We start from the raw sequence: 23,114 nt of genomic DNA on the forward strand, positions 1-23,114 counted from the left end.
ACTAATAATTAAACAACTTCAAATTCAGATAAAAATAGAAAACACACTGCAGAAACAACCCAGCACATTAAAAACAGATTATATACTTGTTATATAGTTTTAACTAAACAGCCCCCGTACTGCTGTTCCTGCACTCCCACACTGCAGCACCACAGAGCAGTTAGAACAACATATACTAACAACACAGCATCCATGATTAGTATGTAGCTTTTCAGAGGAGTCTGCAGTGCCTCCTTCCACGAAAGGGTCTGAAGTCTGTTCCTCCTCCCCCCTAAAGAGTGGAAAACTTTGGGCACCAACACAGGAGTGATATCTCTACACAGTAGTAGCAATTAAATATCTTATTAGATAAAGGATTATTTAAAATGCATTTTTGTCCTATTGTTTCATGGACATTTTACTTATTGATGGGTTAAAGACAACAAGCTTTTGCCCTAAGATTTTGTTAATATTGTAACACACAGTCATATGACTCATCAGTGAGATGTAGTATGTGAGAAAAACCAACCTCTGCACACTGATCATTTCATCAAAAACCACTGTATGCACTCAGAAGTAGGGTACCAGTACTTGGTTGTCAGTTAAGAGGCTAAAACTTAAAATGATAAAAATGATTAGAACTGTACCTTGCCAAATAGTGGAAAAAATGACAAAAAGGGAAGAAGACATAAGTCTCAGTGGTGCAGGCTGAATGTCCCGATGGCAGCTACGTTAAGTGGTATTGTCTCTGAAACATTGTAATATTACAACCATCCAATGAAATGTAACCATAACAAACCTCCAATAAATACAAGCTCTGTGTTTGTACTCAACAATCACTGGAAGACAATGCAAAAACAGTAAAAACAAAACCAGAAAATTGATGCCTAATTTAAAAACAAAACAAGCAATTTTATAAAATAATTAACTTCATTAAAAGAGCAGCCTAGAGAGCACTGCAGTAACCGTGGGAAATGCTGTACTATGTTAGATTATACTTATTTATTGACTGCTGCTGTACTCCTGTGTATAAATAAAGACCCTCTACTGTACTTCCACGCTCTGCATAGTGACTGTTCTGTAGTTGTTTTTAACACCTAGAGGCCCACTGTTGCAATATTCACATTTACTAAGTAAAATGCATGAAATATTTATATTAAGGTGTAGTTGAATTTATTGATAGCTTGAGATTTAGAGCTTGTTAAGTCAATGTTGTAATTTTACAACGTTGGGTCAAAGTGGAAGAAAAGTTACACCACGTCTAAAAAACACTGTAGTACTGGTGCTGTTTTCAGGGTTTTGCTTGTTTGCCCAAAAACATGTGAATCTTGTGTGTAGGTATAGTTATAAATAAGTTTTACTAAAATAGATTAGCCTGGAAAAATCCTCTCATCTGTGGTGTGTATGACTGAGTATCACTGAGTCTATCCAAAAGTGGCAGAATATCACTAATGATGATGTCTCCAAATGTTATCCGAGGCAAAGAGACAAATGAAAACCCACCACGAGAAGTGTGCAGGGACATGAATGGACATTTTTTTTGTAAGTACTACTAGAGGCCAGTGCAGACTCTGTGCTAAATGCTACACCAACATGCTTTGCAGCAGGTGCAATGTCCAGCTATTTCAGGATTTGTAAATAATATCAGTGTTTGTAAATTCTACACAGTATTTGTTATGAAAAATTATCCTTCAGGAAAACATTACTTGTGTGATTACATATTTACAGTTATATAGACTAATATACTGATGCATTATAAGCAGTAAAGACTGCAGATGAACCTTTACATGTGTTCACACTGTGAGTGATGTCACAGAAACTCTGCTACCCTACAGGCCCAACACTGCAATATTACAACATTCCCCTAAAACTTTATTAAAATGTCAAAAGTGAAAGAAAAAAAAAACAGATTTCTGCATCATAGGTCTACAACAACATCCAAATCTAAATATATAACAATTTTCTCCTATATTTGGGTCTTTGGGGTTGAAGTTATGGTTTAATTCTTCACTAGAGGGCGCCCTCCCCTCCATAATGCTGAGAGAGATTAGAGGATTCTGTTTTTAACAGGAACCAGATAAATGTTTTGATTCATTTGCTCGCCTGATGCTGCCCGGGTATTCACATGCATTAAGAGTCACCAGCTGCTTAGTTGTTGCTACATGTGTATTAAACTTCTGTGTTCATGTAACTGCTACACAAAGACCTTTTTTGAAGGACATCATCTGAGGTCAAATACTAAAAAGAAAGGAGTGTTATAAAAATACAGATGCATCTGTGTAAAAACAGTCCCCCCCAAAAAAAGAAAAAGACCAGCAGCTCACCACCTTCTGCGACAGTCATTCCTCGTGGAGCGAGTAGGGTTAGGTGTCCATCACACAACAGTAGCATATTTTCTCAGTAATGTTGTTCTGTACCACTTTTGAAGCCAAAGCAATCCTCAGTCATTTTATGAAACTTGATGTCAAACCATATTTGACATTACCAGCGGCTGCTTGTGTCTATAGCCAGGTGAGCAGGCTGTCTCTGTCCATGTGTGACCCAGAGAGAACGGTCTCCATGTCCATCAGGAGGTCTGAACTCAGACCCTCGGGGATACAGGGCATCAGCTCCTCACCTTCAGACATCGGGAGCACAGGCATCGACTCCTGCAGAGTCATGGAGGGAGCGTCGCCAGAGTCACCTAAACCAGTTGGAGCAGAAGAATAACGCTGCTTTTGTAAGCATCTTAAAATGTATCAAATCGCTTATATCTGAATTTCACTGGACACACTCCGAGTATTAGGTCAGGTGTTTCGGTACATTACCTGTGTCCATGTGATCCACTGAGCTCAGCATGTGGTCCGACGTGCGGGGTAGGCTGCTGACGCTCAGACCGCTGTCCGTGCTCTCATTGCGAGAGTGAGCGCTGTGAAAACAAACACACGTAAATGTTCATCAATATCCAACCAGTTTGATCCTGACCAGGAGATATTTGTGGACACAATATGTAAGAGATGATGCCTGCCATTGTACAACATGTGGACAAACATAGGGTCCATCAAATCCTGATTAAACTCAACAGGCACTCCAAACAGTCACTCTCCCACCACATCAACAAATGAGACATGTAACAAACTTACACTAAGTTCTTGTGTGTTTAAGTCAATATTTGGTGGTTTTCCAAAGATGAAGGACTAAAGTCTGTGTTGTAGTTTTTACATGTGAAGTCTCTGTTGTCATGGTTATTATCTTTAGATAAAGGCTGAGCCTTAGTTTTGAAAGGTGTAATGAACGCACTGTACCAAAATCCAGTTTTCACCTATAATTTTTAACAGTATACATACAGTTCCTTATGTCAATTTTATATTACTTTCCCAGTGTTAATAGCTAGTTTTTTTGTTGTTTTGTTGTTTTTTCCACATGAAACAGCTGTATTACAGTCAGCCTGTACCCATTAAGTGTAGGTTCATGGTTTGATCCTCTGATCCTGACATCCAGAGATGGTACATGTGTCTGTGCGCTCCTGTCATGGTCCATGCCACTGGGAATCTGGTTTCTTCCTCCTGCATCCTGCAACACACACACACACACACACACACGTAAAACTCAAACAGGAAGCAACAACTTTATCGCATCAAAAGAAAGACTGTGCAGCAGCTTGTGCAGATAGTATTTAATGTGACCTCTGACCTGTGGTGTGAGTTGAGGGAGGCCTTGCTTGCATCTGAGTCTTTCCTTTTCCTGCCTTTGCAGCATTGCCAAGCCAAGATTTCCAGGATTCATCTTCTGGGCTGAAACATAAGATTGACAGAAAAAGACTTTTTTTTTTTTTTGAGAAGTGAATAAATCCTACGATAGCAAACATTTTAGGAGAAAAAACATTTTTCAAAACTTTGCGATTTTCCTGTTTTTGTTGCCAAACAGCAACTTGTGATGGTGGAACAAAATGTTTCTCATTGACAAACAAGAATTGTCAATTCAGGAGACACAAATTTGATAGTGTGCTACCTAGACGCGGGTCGACCCATGCGGTGGTCTTATTTATGTGATCGATGTAGTACACCTCTCCATCTGCAGTCACAGCCTGCTCCCAGCCTTCAGGCAGAGGACCTGAACAGCAGTGAAAGTACACAGTGAGAAGGCAAATGGTAGATGGAGTGCATGGAGTGCAGAGTGAGAAAAGGAGAATCTGGCCCATGTTCTTAAATGTCTGTGTAGCTTCTGGTTTGGTAGAGATTTCATGAATAGAATTGAAGGTTAGTGGGTAAATGGTTACAGTACTGCTCTATGTTCGTGCATCTTGAAATGGGTGTGAAACACTGTTGATATGCAACTCTTGATTCCTAAAATGGTATTTTTTTTTTAAATTGCCTTTTCATCCAAATTACATTTTAACAGCAACACACTGTCCCCTATTGTTCTGGACAATCCACACAAAACACATTAGGTGTTTTTTTTGACCACATGAACCACTGTGCTGTTTAAGGTGGGGCTTTGTGTGTGTTTCCATTGCAGGATCATCTTGGCAAACAAAAAAGTACCTACGAAAGGGTTTAGACCTCTGAGCAGCTCTCAAAACCCACAGAACAAAGGAGGTAAAAAAACAAACAAAAAAACGCTTAAAAAACACATTAACAGAACCAAGACGAAGACAAACAAAGGAAAAAGCGACAGATAGTCTCATTGATGAGGTAAATCTGTGTCAAATGTTTAGTTGATTTATTAGCATCATGAGCCAATGGATCCTACAATGAAAACTCTTGTCCCTCATGCTAGCCCTGACTTCCTGCAGTCCAAAACCACCTGCCTATGGATGGTTCTCTGTGGGGCCAATCAGATATATGCTAACATGAAGTTAATAAAGGTAAATATGTATTTCACTTTAAGTCTCATATTCACTCCGTCTTAGCTCAGTCTTCATTTTAATGGAACCTTTACCTACAACAATATGCCAGAGTTGACACAGGGCTGAGCAGGTAGCTTTCAGTTGTCCTCCTGATACCTGTTTGCTCTCCCAGAAGCCCCCATGTCAAGCACACATCTGCCCCGTGAGCCTATTTTGGGTTAACTGACCCTTTAAGGTTTTAGATTATTTAAAGATAACAATGGTCCAACAAGTCTGAAATGTCATCTCATCAGGGTGACTCCTGGTGAGGTGCTCAGCCTTTGTTTTATCTCACATGATAACTTCACACCAAGTCATGAGAGTCATGGAGACCATCTGCAGAAATCACACACAGCAAAGACCTGAGCCGCCGGAGCTGCAGGTCCATGCTTTAAGAGAACCTGGACTGAAACAAACAAAAAAAAAGAAAGGAAAAAGAAGAAAGCATGGTGATACCTGTCTCTGGATTGATGTTTTGTGGTTGTGTGGTGGGTGCTGGGTTGCTGAGGGAGTGGGCATGGACCGGGGTGCCAGTGATTGGATGCTGAGCTGCAGCCGACTGAAGCTGCGAAAGGCGAGGGTCATGCCAAGTGGTTGTCTTTTCCAGGTGACTGAAAACACACAACAAGTCTAAACGCATCTGTATCTGTTAAACCACTGCAACCTGATGGATAAGGCACACTTTGCCTCGGACCTGCTTTACCTGTACTACCGGATGTGCGCATATGTCTGCACTCACACAGACAGATCCTTGTTGTAAGCTACAGTATGACTCCATTCATTTCACCCTGGCTATGTGCCTCTGTGTTCCTTTACCGTACTTTTTAATATAAGATGTATTATCCACCATTTTCTGCCTATGCTTGATTGGTTTGTCAACAATAATTGTGATCATTTCATGAACACAATATTTGCAATATTTGTTTTTTTCTGCTTCTTAAATGTAAAGATTTTCACTGCTTTGTTAGATTCAAATGTAAACAATAATCTTTGGATGTCACCTAGCTGAATAAGATTTGTCTATTATTGTAGAACAAGATAGACCTGTTGGATCTTCCTACACAGAAAGTCAAGCAACCTGCAGATTAACACACTGATAGGCTGAAGGTAGACCTTACTTAAGGAAGTATCGCTGCCCGGTAGGCGTTTTGGCCATTTCCCAACCGTGGGGGAGTGGCACGTCATCAGGTATGATCGGCGTCGCTGCTACATCGGCTGCTTGAGTGGAGAGGGAGTTGACAGGCAGGGAGGCAGGGGAGGAATGGGCGCGGACGTGATGAGGAGTGAGGGAGCCACACGGGCCTCCATCCGAACTGGCCTGACGAGAAAGAAGCAGGATTAGCAACTCTGCAGAGGAGCCACAAACGGAAACAATCAGAAAGGTAAACTGGTGGCACCAAAAAGGTTTGAATAGAAACCAGAGAGAGAGCAGGGGTGAAGAAGACGACTGTGTAGTGAAGTAAAGTGAAATTCTGAGTCAGTCCAACACAGCCGATACATTACGATTTCTTTCCCTAAAGAGGCTCTAAAGTGAGGCCTCTATCATACACTGCACAAAACGTCTGAAACACCTCAAGATTAAACCACAAGCTGAACAGGGACACATTTGAAATATTTATTTCTAATGTGTTCAAGTCAATATCTTTACAACTCTTTTACTTGTCATTGCTGCTCCTTCGTCATTCTTTTTAAAAACTATTTTGTAATTTTGTCAGTAAATACAATGTAAATAAGAGAAATGTGAGTGCAACGCAAACACAATGATAAACTGCAACTGAGTTCTCAAGGCTGTCAGACATTGTGGGCAGTGGCTGGAGTAAAAAAAAGCAAAATGATACCATCATATTTAAACTCATTGAAAAGTAAGTGACAATTGAAATGGTAAAGGAGGACAAAGAAAATATGGCTGTAACTAGTTCTAAAGTTAGTTATAGTTGGGCTATTATTATATTTATGGAAGTATGAAAAGATGAACACAAAGGCTTTAAATGAGTCTTGTCAAAGAAAAAAGGTTAAGTGATTACTATTACTTTATCATAATAATTATTGGTGCCATTTCTCTGTTCCTAGATGCTGAAATGTGAAGTTATAATGTGCATGTGACAGCTCATTACTGCACTAATAAAAGTGTTTTCCTTCACTGCGTGTTTCTGATTTAACGTATTTGTCGTTCATTTAAACATCTTTCTGCACAGCCCAGGCTGCAGTGTGTATGGACACATCAGTTAGTTTTCAGTACTTGTCTGGAGTGGCCTCGGGGGTCCGGCTGCCTGAAGAAGGAGTCCGGCAGTTTTCTCATCCTCATGGGCAGCGACTGTGGCTGTCTGGCCGCCTTGCTGGGGTTCATCACAGCGCTGAAGAGGGCCTCCAGCTCCGTCTGCGAGTCCCCGCGGACGTGCACGATTTGCTGCCCGGCCGGAGGCGCGTCCATGTCGCCAAAGTTTGGTGTCGAAGCAAATCTGTCGAAAAGTTCGATCACATCAAAAAAAAAAACACACACACACAGAATAAACACCAGGAACGCTGAGAGGAAACTGTATGCTGGAGTTATGAGCGGATTTGTTTACACTTTTAATCCCCCCCTCCACCTCCACCTCCTCCTCCACCCTGTTCAAACTTTTTATGTCGTTGTCTGTTTTAACCTCAGAACTCCATCAGCTGTGCAAAAAACAAACACCGATCAACGCTGAAAGGAGTCGAAATAGCGCAATAAAACTCAGGAATCGCTGGAAAACACAAATCAATCTCAGCAGTGTACAACATGCCTCCCACATACCTTCAAGCAGCCAGACCGTTTCCCCCCTCTCTGTATTCCTGCAGGAAAAAATAAGTCGGAGAAATCACAGCCGGGAGAACAGCCAGCAGCGCACCGAGCTCCGAAGCAACCTTTGAATTTATAACCCCCCTCCAAAGTTGGGAGAAAACACGCACGAAAGCAACTGGAGGAAAGTGAATTCAGCGAGACCTCCAAACTTTTTTCACATCCACCGTTCGGTCCAGATTCATGTGATAGTGCGCAGGGGCGGGGTTGCGAGGGTTTAAAGCCGCCGCAGTTCCAGGGGAAATACTTCAGTCTGAAAACAGACATGTAAACCATCAACACACAGCTCACAGCCTCAGACAATCACGGTGCAGGAGCTGCCTTTAGTCCTGACAATGGACTTAAATTACTCATTATACTCTTATTTATGTGTTTTTTCCCTGCTGAAGAGAGGAGGCCAGGAGCAGACAAAGGTGACAACCACAGAGGGTGCACTCGATTTACTGATCTGCTGTGCTAGAGTTATTTCTCTTGACTCTGGGCCTGGGACTCGTCTGGTTATTTTGGTGGTGGTGGTGGTGGTGGTGGAGGGGTCGGATGGGAAGGGGGAAAATTGGGAAGTTGCACTGAGAAAACATCCGCCGCTGGTGAGGCCAACCCAGCCGGAGCCTGTTTGTCCCGTGCAGGCCGAGCCACAGCGGCCTGCCCCCTAGTGGAAAACACGCACACAGTAAGCTGCAGCTCAGATGGCCCGCAGACTGGATTCAAGACAAATGTTTGGCTGGACTTCATGTTTTTTTTGTTTAGTGCATCCAATAATTAAGTTAAGGCCTATTTATTCATTATGATTTAACAATAAGGAGTCTGACACACATTCACACCAGAAACTGCCTAACAAAGAAGTTTATTAATCTAAATAACTGTAAATAAAAACAATACAGTATAAAAATACTGCAACAGTGCAATGCCAAAATTGTGCAAAATAATAGGACTTTGTTTTATTGTCTGCCTATTTTGTCATAGCCATTTATTTAGTCATTAAATTACTTAAATTAATAGATCTGGGATCTCTCAGTGTAAACTTGAAGTTATAATATTTGTAGGATTTATTTCACAAAGGGTTTAAAACATTAAGCAACAGAATAATTAGACAGTGATGATGTAAAAGGTGTCTTAGTGTAGATACTTGCTTTCTAATATCTTGTCCATCATGTTGATAGACTCTTTGAAAAGAAAACTTAATGAAAGTACTTAAGGGTGTTTATCATGCATGGTGAGAAGCAGATGTTGCTTAACTTCAAGGTAAAATAAAGCTACGTAAAAATCAATATAACTATACTCCTCTCACTCCAGGATATTTCCTTCCTAATTTTTTTGTTAACCAACAAAAAGATGATAGAAACACAATGTACCACAGAGAGTGTGACTGATAAAGTGCTGTGACTATACCATCTGAATCCATGAAGGAGTTGCATAAGTTGAGGGTGAAGCAAAGGTCAGCAGACACTCTCAGCTGTTCAGCCGGCTCTGAAGTTACCAGACTCTAAAGTGTTCAACCAGATCACGCTCATCAGTCAGCTCTTTCCAAACAGCATTCTTTAGAACACACAGTTTATATTCGTCTTCATTGTAATGTGGAGTTTATGTGTGTTTAACACTGTATGTATTGTACAACATGTGAAGCACGTTAGCAACTGATTCTGAGCATTAAGACTTAGACATGATTTTTTTGAGTGATAATTTAATGATTCATTAAGATATTATCTGGTCTGTGGTGCGTGTTTGGAGACCTCACCAAGCACCATTGGCAACAGAGGTCAACATAAAGGAATTGTAAACCCTGCTTTTGGCCTTTAGATGGCAATGTCTCACCTCACTGCCTGTGACTTGCAGCAGTTTCCTTCTCTCAGGATAATTCACAAAAAGAGAGGAGGAATAAAACCTGTGGAGGAGGAGCTGTTTGCTTTTGGATGATTATAAACTGCAGGACCAAACTGCTTTTCTACATCAATTTTTTCTGCATAAAATCATCTCCACACTGTAGCTTAATCACTGCCAAATCAGCTTAGTGAAGAACTGGTCTCATTTTTGTTTTGGACAAAGCATAACGCACTGTTACCTGTTGATTTGCAAGACTGTTCAGACTGTATCAGAAGGAGTTAAGAGTAAAACACACATTTAATTAATCTGCTATTGCAGGTAGAATCTCGTGATTAAGAGTTTGCCATTTATACCAAAGATTACTTATTGATTAACCAAGCAGTCTCGTGTAAATAGTCTCATTACGCTGCCTGTCAGTTACATGCACAGACTGTTTTATTGAAGCATGTAACATAGGACAGATGTGGGGGCCCCCGAGCCTGCAGCACCAGGCTTTTCACATTCCTCTCACTGACCACGGCTGTTAACTCACACAGGTTGAGAACAATCTTTTCTTTGGCTTCCAAGGCAAAGTTTTCCAAGGCTGGCCGGCTCCAGCTGGACCCCTGACTGGAATGTCCTGTTGTTCCTATTGCTTTTCACTTTCTTCACTGCTTCAGTACCTAGTTAACTGGAGTAATTGGTCTGACCCTCTAGGAGGCTGTTTTCAGAAGCATGAGTCAGTGGTTGAAGAGGAGAGAGAAAGAGGGGGAGGACCGGCAGAGACACCCTGCCTTCACTGCCCCCTACCAGCTTCCACGCAAACACACAAGCTAAGACAAAGTGTTCCTACTTTAAAACAGGCTCCCCATTTCCCCTTTCACATCTGTTTCTCATGCTGAGGAAAAACTTCTAATAGACACAATGAGGGGGAAAGCCACGAGTCTTTACCACAAATCATGAATCAGCATATTCATGTGCTTGTCAAAAACAAATCCTGACTAACTAATTTGACCTCCTCTGATAGGGGGGAGGGATGTTGTCATGGGAATTTGGGAGTGACTGATGAAGAAGCAGGAGAGGAAGTAAGAAGTGAAATCTGACAACTGTAAGGAAGGCACAGATGCAGAAAAGCCCTGAAGAAGGATGGACACGTGAGGGAAAAGAGCCGACTTTGTGGAAAAAATAAGCATAAATGAGGGAGCGCCTACTGCAGCTGGGACCAAGATCAGCCCCCTCACTCCTGGAGGAAATAACCCCAGTCAGAGGAGACAATGTGGAGAACAACCGTCCTCCTGCTGCTTCTGCCTCATCTGCTTTCCGGAACAGTAAGTATGATATGTATGTCCTGATGAGAATTTAAGAATGTTGGTTTTGTTTTCGTTGCAGGACGACAAATCACTTGGAAAATTTAACAGTCTGATCTAAAAAAACAACACAAAAACAAAACAAAAGGTTAGCTTCATAAATTGAGTGCTTAGAAGTGCAGTAAAATAACATATAACAGTTTTTAAACAACATCTAGATAAAAAAGGCTGCATCTGATTTGTCAAAACTGAAAAACAGAATAAAACTCTTTTACCTGTAGATCAAGTTTCTCACTGTAGTTCTCTCCTGATTCCCAGGACAAAGAAAACAGCAGCAATTTTAACCAATCAGAAATAGTCAATGAGGATTTCTCTGATGCTCCTATCAAAGGCCAGAAACCTCGTGGAGAGGTCAAAGGTCACGACACATGCTCCATCCCGTGTGACATCACTGTCAAACTCCTGCGAGATGAGAAACACTCCATCTGTGGTAAAGTCTTCTTTCTTTCTTGGTGTTATTGTTAGCTCCGTTACCATCATTACCATGTGTGTGTGTGTGTGTGTAGGTCAGTTGCAACAGTCTCTGCTGACATTTGGACGGAGCACTCGGAAGTTGATCAGGGATGTGATGGAGGAGCAGCAGAGGGCTCTGGACATCCTCAGCAGTCAGGTAAGAAAGAGTTTGTTTTTCTTCTGTTACACACAAAGTTTTGGAGCATGATTGGCCGACTGTATGTACAGTGATGTCATATTTCCAGGTCACAGAGCTCATGACGAAAGTGCAGACGCTCAGCTCCGAGGTTCAGAGAAGCAACACAGAGATGTACTCCATGAAACCTGTGCAATCCCATGGTAACTCTCACACAAGCATGTCATTTGAGAAGACAAGAATACACAATTAACCCTTTATAAGTAAAGAGTGCTTTACTTAAGGAGTGCATTGAATTAAATGATGCTTCTGAGTACACATGTTTGAAATGTTTAGGACGAGACTGCAGTGACATCAAGGACAGTCTCATGTCAGTCGTCCCCAAGATCCCCAGTGGTATCTACATAGTGCACCCAGACAATACAGACTCTTCATTTGAGGTATGAGATTCATTCAGTCCTTCACAGTTTGTGTGGTCACCACTGAAAGCACAGCTCCCCCTGCAGGTGTTCTGTGAGATGGACTACATGGGAGGTGGATGGACAGTGATGCAGAGGAGGACGGATGGATTAACTGACTTCAAACGACCCTGGGCTGATTACGTTGATGGATTTGGACACCTTGCAGGTTTGTAGATCAGAGTACACACGTTTTTCTTCCTTGAATTCTAGGAGACGGTCACAGGTGTCATGTCTGTGGGTATGTTTGCATCCCTGTAGGGGAACACTGGTTGGGCCTGAAGAAGGTGTTTCATATAGTAAACCAGAAAGATACTCGGTTTCAGCTTCACATCGCTCTCGCCTCGGCTGATGATGTCACCTCCTATGCATCATATGATGACTTCCGCCTTGACAGTGAAACACAGTTCTTCAGTATGCATCTGGGCAGATATGCAGGCAGTGCCGGTATGGCTTCATTAATCTAACATTTATAAATAAAAAAGTCTCTTGTTTTACTCCCTTGGATGCCTGTCTGTCTGTGCTCTGGTGCAGGCGACGCGTTCCGAGGCTACGACCAGGAGCAGAACCAGGACACAGCTCCGTTTAGCGCGTCAGACGTGGACAATGACGGCTGTAATCCTTTCTGCTCTATCGGCAACAGCACAGTGGAGAGCTGCAGCATTCAGCATAACCAAACGGGATGGTGGTTCAACCAGTGCGGAATGGCAAACCTCAATGGCTCTCCTGAAGATGAAGAGCAAACCCATGGCCAGAGGATGCACATCCTGTGGGACACCTGGAGACAGAGCGGAGTGCCTCACACCATCAAATCTGTCACAATGAAGATCAGGAGGATTGCAACCAATAACTAACATCTGAGGGGAGAAGTGCATTATTGAACAGTTCAAAGTTTTATTAAAGCAACATGAATGTTTGGATGCAAAATTAATACACCCCTTTGAGTGAAGGACGACATTTTTACTCCCATTTAACAGGATATTACATATTCTAATGTTCCATTACAAACACCCACTACTGTTTTGTGCTTGACACTGGTGTGACATATAGCACAAAACATATCTTCCTGGGGCCGTATTCACAAAGATTAGTAGAATTCCCTCTTATCTTAGCCTAAAAAATCTTAGCTTAAAAGTGATTTAAGAACATTCTTCTCTGAGGAAGGAGCAGACTGAAAGTTTCATCTTAGTGAGGAGGTGTGTTTGACAGGTTTTATGAGTTCAGCTCTCAAAAGTCCTTCTCTCCACTCTTAACAGTTTTTTTACCTTAAGACCTCCGTTATCTTTACTAGGATTTAGTCTTAATTATTCCCTAATGGAAACTCTTAGTGCTGAGAATCTTTGTGAATACGGCCCCTGGAGTTTTTAAGGTCTTTTTGCTTTAATTCCTGAGAGTAAACTGTAGTCATCAGAAATTATGATGCACTTTGTTACAATTACACGACACAGACATTGTCAAAGATGCTAAAAATAAGTGTTATATGAGTGCTATCTAGCTGTAAAAGTCTCACACTTTATTGCTGTGATATACCTTTACTGTAGTAGATTTGAGTGCCTTACTTAACTCCTTACTTAATCATTGAAAGTTTTTTGGTGTTGCTACTTTCAGCTGCAGGTGAAAGTGACGCTTATGGATAACTAATTGACCCACTCCAGCAGATGGTGCTGTGAATCTCTCAGCATGTGTGTGTGTTGTTTTCAGGACCAGCTTGTGTGTATTGTACATGAATGTGTATGCCTGTTGTTTTGTCTGTCCCACTTTATGATGATGCAATTCCTCAATGAAAGCAGAAAAATATACAAAAACTAAACCAATTTGTAATTAATGAGAATTATCCTTCAATATAAATCCAAACACTCACTGTATTACTTCTGGTATGTGATAATTGTTTCCAATTGTTCTCTCCAAAAACAGCATTCGTTCATGGAACTGTTTCTAAAATTGACAAACCACCCTGACAAAGCAGCACAGAGTCACTGTAATGACCCCTTACCAAACAGAATCATACCCTGACCTCCACAAATGAGTCACGTTGGTGCGCCTGAGGGTCTCTTTTCTCAGTTCACCTGCGTTAAACTGTTGAAGATAATTTTTCAGTTTCACAACCTTGCAGCTTTGACTGATTGTCAAAGATCAAGATATTTTTAACACAGCTGGTTATCGGCAGGTTTCTCACCCACCAGACCATGACTGTAATGAACACTGCAGCCTCTGAGGCACGCCGGCACACTGGTTTATTCTTATCTTTTATTTGTCCAATAGTGTTGTTTATAATTAACTGTTTATACACCACAGAAAGGAAAACCCCAAGTACAAAATGTCTAAATTAAGTCAAAGCTAGTGAGAAAGGGAGGTTGTTGGGCCAGAGAGAGAGAGAAGGAGAATTTAGAGGAAGGACAGTTTAGAAGAGAGATGAATGTGGAGGTTCAGGTCGGTAATTGGACAAAAAGCAGATGCACAGACAAGCCTTCCTCCTCTTCCTCCTCCTCCTCCTCTTTGTCTTCTTCTTCCCATCTTTTTTGACTTAAAAGTCAAACTAGCCAACTAGTTTATGGTTTTAAGTTTTGGCACGGTCTAAGAGAGTAAAAGTGCAAGTCCACTTACTTATTTTGACTTTGTATGTGTTTATGTGTCACTGATTGAGTTGATAACACTGTGGGATCCCTGGCTCTCTGTGTGGTCTGGTATGTGCACCTATTGCCAGGGTTAATGAATGCACACATACACACATGCATGCACACACACAGGGATAGAAAAGAACTATCCGGTACTTGTCCAGTTGGTGCCCTCTAATAAGAGTGTGTATGGTTAGGCTGACAGTGTTTACATCCGATCTTATGTCTGTTCTATTCTGAGGGGGAAGTCCTAACAAAAACTCACACCGGTGACATATGTGAGAGTTTGCCTCTTTGTGCTCCTACCATCCTTCTCATGAAATGCGATGCCGTTACGCCATGAAACGTCCAAAGTGAAAAACCTCCAGCAATCAGTCCCTTAAAAGGCCATTATAAACATCAGAGTCTGCTTTATCAGATTTTTGTTTTGGGCCATGATGAGATGGCTTTGTGATGCGAGGGGGTGTTTAATGTGAAAACAGAGAAAAGGCAGTCAACAAATCCTTTACATTAAAGAAAGAACACCTCAGAGTCCTTTTAAAATAGTCATAAACACATATGTATATATGTGTATATCTGTGTGTGTGTGTGTGTGCAAAGTTTTCCCACACTGGACAGGGGTCATTGCAGAGTGGGACCATACAGGAAGCAAAGTCTGCTGGGAATTTAAACCCAGAGGAATCTCATCTGCTGTTCATCAGACATCAGTCACTCCTGCACGCATGTAGAGTGCTCTCTCTCTCTCTCACACACACACTCACTCAGCTACAGACAATATCAACATGTACTCTAAACAGCTGTTTAAAATAGCATTAAAACTATCAGCTTTAAGAATATTCTGCTTTTCTTTTGAAGTAAAGAGATTAAACAGCTGAAATAACTGAGACAAAAATGGCCACCCATCAGCAGCTACAACACCAAGCTGCCCTTGACATCTGTAAAGTTCAATACGTCATGTAAATAAAAGTATAGTGAGACCCAGTAGGATGCATTCTTTCTCAAGAACAGAGAAAAAGCAGAGGGGAAGGGCAAGAGAGAGAGAGAAAGAGAGGGAGAGGCATGCCACAGGCACTTGATTACATGCTCACATGAAACGGGAGCAGACCCTCTAGTGTTGATCACCCTCAGGATGAACCACAGACCGCTGGGAGCTCACTGTGACGGCCGGCCTGCGGGTTTGACCGACAGCCCTCGAGCCAGGAGCCGCGATAACCTGCTGATGTACGATGATTTTGGAGAGGAGTACTGCTGTTCTGGACGATGCCTTGGGTAAGCCTTCCATTTACATTCCCTGCTCAGCCAGATGTGCAATGGGCAGGTGTGTTCATCTTTTGCAGGCTGTAAAATGATAGAAAATGTTGCAATGAATAGCAGAGAAATACAGGTGAAATGGGTCACAGTTCATCAAGGTAAAGCTACAAACATTTTGTCTAATTATAACGCTGATAATGATGGTGTGTTTTTTCCACATCCAAACAAAAAACAAGTTTGGCTTCACCAAATATCACAATATTTAAGTAGTCTGATGATCAACAAGACTCTAAACAATTTTATGACAGAGCTGCATCCTAACAGCGTTCAAAGTTTCATCCTGCTGCTCATCAACAACAAAAGGTGTGTGTGATGAAATACATAATAGCTGAGAAGACGATGCAGTTTCTAGTTCCAAGGATGTTGATAAAGGATGCTGAGGTCAAAGGTCATTTACTTTTGACTGTTGTCCAAATACCTTATTGTTGCCAAATTGCAGTTTGTTTGGGATGCTACTAATACCACTCTATAAGTAGGATTAAAGAGTAACAGCATCTTAAGCCAATAATAAACACATATTTCACTTGTATGTGAAACTGAGATGAACGCTGGAACAACTAGTTTTTTATATACACAGTGTGTTTCTGTCCCCTGACTCTCCGCCAGCCACAGCAGCTCTGAGAGACAGCTCATGGCCCGTCTCACCGCTGCTAAACGCCGCCAGGCCTTCCGGGGTCCTGCCTACATGTTCTCCGCTCCCTCGGTCAGCCTGTCGGAGGTCGAGCAGCGTTTCCTGGAAGCGGCTGAATACGGCAACATACCAGAGGTGCGGCGCATGCTGCTCCACATGCCCAGCCTGAACGTCAATACCGTGGACTACATGGGCCAGAATGCACTGCAGCTGGCCGTGGCCAACGAGCACCTGGAGGTGACGGAGCTGCTGCTGGGCAGGGCGGATTTGGCCAGAGTGGGTGACGCCCTCCTGTTAGCCATCAGTGAGTAAGACCTCCATAAAAAATCAACAAAATATTTAGGAATCAAGTTCATCCATCCTTTAAAGTAGTCTTCTGTTAAGTCACACAAAAGTGTAAAAAAAATAAGTGTATTAGCTGTTGTTGCTATACAGAAAACTAGCTAGCTAAATACGCACAATGCTAGTTTAGCAAAAGTACAATTAGGGTTTTTCTTTTAAAGTCATCAAAAAAAACAATTAAATTTACTTTATGGTCCATTTCCTTGAAAAGTTTTCAAAAACGACCACAGACACACTTTCTAGCTTAGCTACACCATGCGTTCAACTACCTAAACCTTCAACTAAATCTAAGGTAGACATAAAGGTTTAACAGCTTTAGCTTTTTGGAGGATCAAACCACTAATAAACTGTGTGTGCTGTAGGTAAAGGTTACGTTCGTATCACGGAGGCCCTGCTCGGTCACCCTTCATTTAGAGACGCTCGCCGTCTGACTGCGAGTCCCGCTCAGGCTGACATGTTGGATGACTTCTATGCCTATGATGAAGATGGGACAAGGTAAGACAGTGGCACTACAATCACAGCAGTGTTTAAAGCTTCAGGTAGAAGAACAAAAGTAAAAACATGAACATGTTGTCTGCAGCCATGGAGCATACAGAACTTTATGGAAGTCTTGACGTCTAGAAAGTGACCCACCTGGCTCATCTTAGGTGAAAATCTAGTCTGAGGGTGCCACATTAGGTGATTAGTTGTCTCAAGAGATCTTTATAGCAGCTTTTCCAGATACTTCATCAGCAGCACTCATCATTTTTCCTGCAGACTTCACTGATATGGCCGTCTAAGGAGACCCACTTTTTACATTTTTGTTCCATCTAACAGGTGGTTAAAATGGCTGAGAATTCTCTCAAAATTTACCTAAAAACGACCTTACTCTCTGCATCATAACAGGAGCATCTGCTTCCACCTTAGTTCTTATTAATCCCACCCTTTCGATCATATAAGGGTCTATGTTTACCATTTCATCTGCACAGTATTTTATGTTCTGTTCATTGTATGTCTGTTACGCCATGTCTGTCATGTAAATTTAGCCTTACTTTAGTTTATTAACTTAATTTTATCTTACTTTTTATCTTATTGCATGTTAATTGTTATATGTTCTTTGTATGCACCAATCACTAAGGCAAATTCCTAGTAATGTGAACCCCCTTCACTTACATGGCAATAAACATGATTCTGATTCTGATTCTGATTATAATTTTCTGTTCCTGACATGCAGCAAGTGCTGAAAGTTTGAAATCAGGTATGAAAATACTGTCTTTTGATCAAGGACAAAAAAACATTGAAAACATTGCTTACATATACTGGTGTGCATTAAACAAATAGTCGTAAATATCCAGAGCTACTTGTAGCAGGATTTTGTTACCTGCACGTCTGGGTCCTAAGATAGGAAGTTGCTGGCTGTAACTTCATGTTTAAATAACACAACATAAGAGTGGTATCTAATCTTACTCTTGATAAGAAACCAAGTGGGTTTGTTGCACAAAATGTCAAACTTAAACCAACATGTGGCTGTTTTATCTTTGTAAAGTCAACAACATGTACAGAGGAGGTGACAGTGGTATTTCTACTTGAAGCCAGGTATTTTATGTGATGTTCTGCTCCAGAATATTGTTTGGGTTTCTCTCAGGTTTTCTCATGATGTGACTCCACTGATCCTCGCAGCGCACTGCCAGGAATACGAGATAGTTCACATCCTACTGAGCAAAGGGGCCCGCATTGATCCTCCCCATGACTACTTCTGTGGCTGCGACTCGTGCAACTACCAGCAACAGTTTGACTCCTTCAGTCACTCAAGATCAAGGATCAATGCTTACCGAGGGCTCGCCAGTCCTGCCTACCTTTCCTTGTTTAATGAAGACCCGGTGCTGGCAGCCTTGGAGCTCAGCAATGAACTGGCCGTGCTGGCTAACATTGAGAAGGAGTTTAAGGTACAGATACCATCACAGATCCGGAAACAACTGGGGACAGTAATGCAAACACAATCCAGCAGGATGGCTGCGTGCACTTCCTGTTAGTGTGCTGCTGTACATGATCCCAAAACTCAGCTCATTGTTAAGCAGACAAAGTGTGTCGCTGCCATCCTGCTGCCAGTAAACACAGGAACATTTTATGAGCGTTGTGAGAGGAAGCAGAAACAGTTGAGGGTCTGCACCATGTGGTTACTGTCCACGAGACTTTTAATTTACAGCTAATTATCCTGGGGTCACAGTAGGACAGTGTATCATTGAACAATAAATAATAAAATCTGTGAAATGTTTAGTCTCTGAACAAATTCCTGTTTTGAATTTTATTAATCTGATTAATTGAAGTTACCTTTGGCTACACAGGCACTGAGCGTCTGTGTTAGGTTAGTGAACCTCAGCACTGACTGAGAAACAAATGTGGTAAAAGAAACAAACTATGGAATGTACGCGTAATTTGTTGTTAAACATTTTACTGCATACTATAAATAAATAAAGTATACTTTCAGGTTTTTGTCCTTACAGAATTCCTTGTTGTCACTTAGAATGATTACTGCTGTCTGTCGAGCCAGTGTAAGGACTATGTGGTGGGCCTTCTGGACCTGTGTCGCAGCACAGAGGAAGTGGAGGCCATTCTGAGCGGAGAAACCGCCTCTGACGACAGCTACGATGTTCCAGGTCGCCCCTCCCTCACACGGCTCAAATTAGCCATCAAATATGAACTCAAAAAGGTCAGTATGCTCTTTAAACAGACGGGATGAAGCAGCAGTTTTATGAGGATCATTTGAGCAGCTTTCACCTCATTTGATATTTCTGTCTTTCTGCTCTCTGTGCAACCTCCAGTTTGTGGCTCATCCTAACTGTCAGCAGCAGCTGCTGAGCATCTGGTATGAAAACCTGCCCGGCCTGAGACAACAAACCACCGCCATCAAACTGCTGGTGGTGCTGGCGGTTGCCATAGGACTGCCTGGCCTGGCTGTGGCTTACTGGGTCACTCCATTTAGCAGAGTGTGTAACATATGATATCAAACATTTCAATTTTCTTGAATGCCCAGATTAGACATTTAACTCCACATTGGTCCTTTTTCAGGTGGGGAAAGTGATGCGCAGCCCCTTCATGAAGTTTGTAGCCCATGCTTCATCCTTCACAATTTTCCTGGGGCTTCTTATCCTGAATGCTGCCGACCGTTTTGCAGGAACCATGCTGCTGCCAAATATGACCCACCATCAGCACCCGGATGCTGCACAGTTTAACCATGACCCACGGTTGCTCTACCGCATGACCACTACACCTTTCACCTGGATGGAGATCCTCATCATTTCATGGGTCATGGGTGAGCATGCAGTGAAATGATGGAAGGAAATTCCTCACAGTAAAACATCCTTCTGTGTGTTACATTGTTGTTGTCTTGCGCTGCTTTAGGTATGATTTGGGCTGAAGTGAAGGAAATCTGGAGTCAGGGACCAGGGGAGTACCTGGTTGAACCATGGAACTTCCTGGACTTTGGGATGCTGGTGATCTTCCTCGCCTCCTTCAGCTGCCGCTTCTCTGCCCTGAGACATGCTGACTTAGCTCAGACCTATGTATACAAACACTATACAACTCTGATTAATGTCACACTGCCCCCTGAGATTCACTACTTTACTCTGGGTGAGCATTCACACTAAAGTGAAAAGCACTAAGACTAATTGTAGATGTCCTGACATTCTTTGGCGGATTGTGTTCTTGCAGCACGTATGGACTGGTTGCCTTCAGATCCCCAGCTAGTGTCAGAGGGCCTGTATGCGGTCGCTGTGGTGCTGAGCTTCTCTCGGATTGCTTACATCCTCCCAGCTAATGAGAGCTTCGGTCCACTGCAGATCTCTTTAGGGAGGACAGTCAAGGACATCTTCAAGTTCATGGTCATCTTCATCCTGGTCTTCGTGGCATTCATGATCGGCATGTTCAACCTGTACTCTTATTACTTGGGGGCGAAGCAGAACGACGCATTCACCACGTGAGATGCCTGCATTTGTTCACACCCTGGGATGAATGGGATTTCTTACATGGTTGTGAAATCCCAACTGTGAAACTGAAAAGGAGGATGTATTTATTATGTTATTTTTATGGAGAATATGGGGAAGTATATATAAAATATATAAGACTATTTATGGAAAAGTGTACATATGAAAGTAAATAGAGGGTACCTCCTCAAGCTACATTTGAACCGGGAGGTAAACTAAATACCAGATTTTGTGAGGGAAGGAAGTTCTTAGTCTCTATAAATAGATTTTCATACAGCAGTAAAATAATTGTAAAAACATGCTAATGTAAACACTTACTGCAAAAATGAAGAGTGAGCCTAAAAGGAACATTTAGTTCCTCCAGCTGTTTTTCTCAAAGAGCATCTTTAATGTCTTCTTTGTGATGATTAATGGCTTGTTAGATTTCAAAAATAACTTCTCTCTGTCTCGCACCCATCTAGTCTGGAGGAGAGCTTCAAGACATTGTTCTGGGCTATATTTGGACTGTCTGAGGTCAAGTCGGTTATAATCAACAATGGGCACAAATTCATCGAGAACATTGGCTACGTGCTGTATGGGGTTTACAACGTTACCATGGTGATAGTGCTGCTCAACATGCTTATTGCCATGATTAACAATTCCTTCCAGGAGATCGAGGTTTGTAAGTTAAATACTTAAATCCTGCTAAGATATAAGATGGATAAGAAGCATGACCTACCATAACATGTAGCACATATTCAAAATCTTATTAATAGTGCTGCACCTTTAATTTATTAGTTGCTGTATTATCTGAAATGGGCACAATTGGGTTTAATTTGTCTGATTTTTTAAAATATTTTGTATTTTTTAGGTAACAAAAGCAATCATCTTCCATTCATCTTTCACACAGCAGGGACAATAACAGCACTGAGTTCATTCTGATCACAACAAAAGGAATATCAAGCCAGCATCACAGGGTTAATATCTCTTTTACATGGCTCTTTTTGTTTAGGATGACGCTGATGTTGAGTGGAAGTTTGCTCGAGCAAAACTTTGGTTCTCCTACTTTGAGGAAGGCCGAACACTCCCTGTGCCTTTTAACCTGGTACCCAGTCCAAAATCTATGGTAGGACTGGTCACTTCCATCAAGTCGCTGCTCCTGCAGTGTATGGGAGGACACACTGAGGAGAAAACAGAGACCCAACTCAACCAGGTACCTCGCAGTATGGATGTCCTGTGTGTTTCAATAAATCAGCCTTTATTTTCTCCCAGCTTGTGAGACGGAGCCTGAGCACCTCCCAGTGGTTTCTGTACTGCACCACAGGCTGCAGCTCTGATCATGTGTTTCAATTATAAAAGTTAAAATCTGTTCTATCTTCCAGCTTGGAGTGAACAAAAATTTAGGGTATGGTGCTTCTACCAGCCCATCCAGGTATCAGGTATGTGATCATATGTTACTGTTTTGTTTTATGGTTTTCCTATACATTTTACCTCAAAGGAAACAAGAAAACCTGAAGCATCTTTGTGCTTGCAGAAGATCATGAAGCGACTGATAAAACGTTACATCATAAAAGCCCAAGCAGACCGAGAGAGTGACGAAATCACTGAAGGTAAAACCTTTTGAATTTTTACAGTAAAGCTACTATACATATGCTGACAGTGATCTTGACTTAACAAAAATACAGAAAAAATCAGTCTGCATTTCTATTTCTATTTTGGCATAAAACATTCCTGTTTTATCCAGGTGAGCTGAAGGAGATCAAGCAGGACATTTCCAGTCTGCGATATGAGCTGCTGGAGGAGAAAGCACAGAACATGGATACACTTGATGGACTGCTGAGGAGGCTGGGAGAGATCAGCACACCATCGACATAGCACTGGGTGTTGTATATAAAACTACATCACTCGAAAGAGTTCACAGTGCCAGTATACAGCCATTCAATGTATCCACACAAAAACAAACATTGTGATAATAAAATAAAAAAGGATGTATGATGTATAGCTGACTGACTAAATGATTGTGTATCATTTACATGTCTGTAAAAATATGGCAGTTTTGGGAACTGTATAATCAGGGTAACTTTCAAGCAGGAGCACATTTTTCCTCCATCACTCACACTTACACACACCACATTCACACACTTGGATGAATGACTTTAGTTATGAATGCATATAATTAGCAGCTTACTTTCCTGGCCCTGCAATTATAAGTACGCAGAAAGCCAAACTAACACACACTTATGCTCAAACATGTTTAGCCCATATGCAATCACTTTTCTATGTATGTGAGTATTTCTATTGTTTTGCTGCTTGTATATATTTTACATATAAAAACTTAACATGGCCTAATTACATTTATAGTGGTTTGAAGTGTCAGGGTTTTACTTTTTTAA

General features: G+C 41.7%; 3 protein-coding genes across 4 annotated transcripts; 2 read left to right on the forward strand and 1 right to left on the reverse strand.

Annotated features, from left to right (window-relative positions):
- Window positions 1-1,272: 1,272 nt before the first annotated feature.
- On the reverse strand, window positions 1,273-8,032 carry LOC114446198 (transcriptional coactivator YAP1-like). Of its 2 annotated transcripts, XM_028421680.1 has the most exons (9): window positions 7,623-8,032; window positions 7,086-7,305; window positions 5,965-6,164; window positions 5,303-5,457; window positions 3,970-4,071; window positions 3,652-3,752; window positions 3,413-3,531; window positions 2,787-2,887; window positions 1,273-2,662 (listed from the first exon to the last, which is right to left on the reverse strand). In XM_028421680.1, the coding sequence occupies exons 2-9, from the start codon at window positions 7,275-7,277 to the stop codon at window positions 2,481-2,483; spliced, it is 1,152 nt and encodes a 383-aa protein (XP_028277481.1). In that variant the 5' UTR covers window positions 7,278-7,305; window positions 7,623-8,032; the 3' UTR covers window positions 1,273-2,480. The 2 variants fall into 2 exon arrangements, with proteins under 2 accessions (XP_028277481.1, XP_028277482.1); XM_028421681.1 differs by lacking the exon at window positions 3,970-4,071 and having other exon boundaries at window positions 7,623-8,024.
- Window positions 8,033-10,378: 2,346 nt separating this feature from the next.
- angptl5 (angiopoietin-like 5) lies at window positions 10,379-13,746 on the forward strand. The gene is made up of 8 exons (XM_028421690.1): window positions 10,379-10,795; window positions 11,093-11,264; window positions 11,341-11,444; window positions 11,533-11,626; window positions 11,760-11,863; window positions 11,930-12,050; window positions 12,143-12,328; window positions 12,416-13,746. The coding sequence occupies exons 1-8, from the start codon at window positions 10,742-10,744 to the stop codon at window positions 12,733-12,735; spliced, it is 1,155 nt and encodes a 384-aa protein (XP_028277491.1). The 5' UTR covers window positions 10,379-10,741; the 3' UTR covers window positions 12,736-13,746.
- Window positions 13,747-15,585: 1,839 nt separating this feature from the next.
- Window positions 15,586-22,963, forward strand: trpc6a (transient receptor potential cation channel, subfamily C, member 6a). The gene is made up of 14 exons (XM_028422283.1): window positions 15,586-15,765; window positions 16,414-16,742; window positions 17,143-17,275; window positions 18,405-18,705; window positions 19,284-19,469; window positions 19,582-19,746; window positions 19,829-20,072; window positions 20,162-20,389; window positions 20,471-20,735; window positions 21,204-21,399; window positions 21,734-21,934; window positions 22,104-22,160; window positions 22,256-22,331; window positions 22,466-22,963. The coding sequence occupies exons 1-14, from the start codon at window positions 15,626-15,628 to the stop codon at window positions 22,594-22,596; spliced, it is 2,652 nt and encodes an 883-aa protein (XP_028278084.1). The 5' UTR covers window positions 15,586-15,625; the 3' UTR covers window positions 22,597-22,963.
- The last annotated feature ends 151 nt before the right edge of the window (window positions 22,964-23,114 follow it).

This window comes from Parambassis ranga, chromosome 14, assembly GCF_900634625.1.
Source record: "Parambassis ranga chromosome 14, fParRan2.1, whole genome shotgun sequence".
Classification (NCBI taxonomy): domain Eukaryota; kingdom Metazoa; phylum Chordata; class Actinopteri; family Ambassidae; genus Parambassis; species Parambassis ranga.

Bases quoted from the DNA above. Each gene is read 5' to 3' on its own strand.
- angptl5 (XM_028421690.1), top strand. From the start codon at position 10,742: ATGTGGAGAACAACCGTCCTCCTGCTGCTTCTGCCTCATCTGCTTTCC. The intron at 11,445-11,532 runs GTAAGAAAGAGT...TCATATTTCCAG, and splicing joins TGGACATCCTCAGCAGTCAG to GTCACAGAGCTCATGACGAA. The intron at 11,864-11,929 runs GTATGAGATTCA...CTCCCCCTGCAG, and splicing joins ATACAGACTCTTCATTTGAG to GTGTTCTGTGAGATGGACTA.
- LOC114446198 (XM_028421680.1), bottom strand. From the start codon at position 7,277: ATGGACGCGCCTCCGGCCGGGCAGCAAATCGTGCACGTCCGCGGGGAC. The intron at 6,165-7,085 runs GTACTGAAAACT...CTTTCTCGTCAG, and splicing joins CCCGAGGCCACTCCAGACAA to GCCAGTTCGGATGGAGGCCC. The intron at 3,753-3,969 runs GTAGCACACTAT...CTTATGTTTCAG, and splicing joins ATGGGTCGACCCGCGTCTAG to CCCAGAAGATGAATCCTGGA.
- trpc6a (XM_028422283.1), top strand. From the start codon at position 15,626: ATGAACCACAGACCGCTGGGAGCTCACTGTGACGGCCGGCCTGCGGGT. The intron at 18,706-19,283 runs GTACAGATACCA...GTTGTCACTTAG, and splicing joins ACATTGAGAAGGAGTTTAAG to AATGATTACTGCTGTCTGTC. The intron at 22,161-22,255 runs GTATGTGATCAT...TTGTGCTTGCAG, and splicing joins CCAGCCCATCCAGGTATCAG to AAGATCATGAAGCGACTGAT.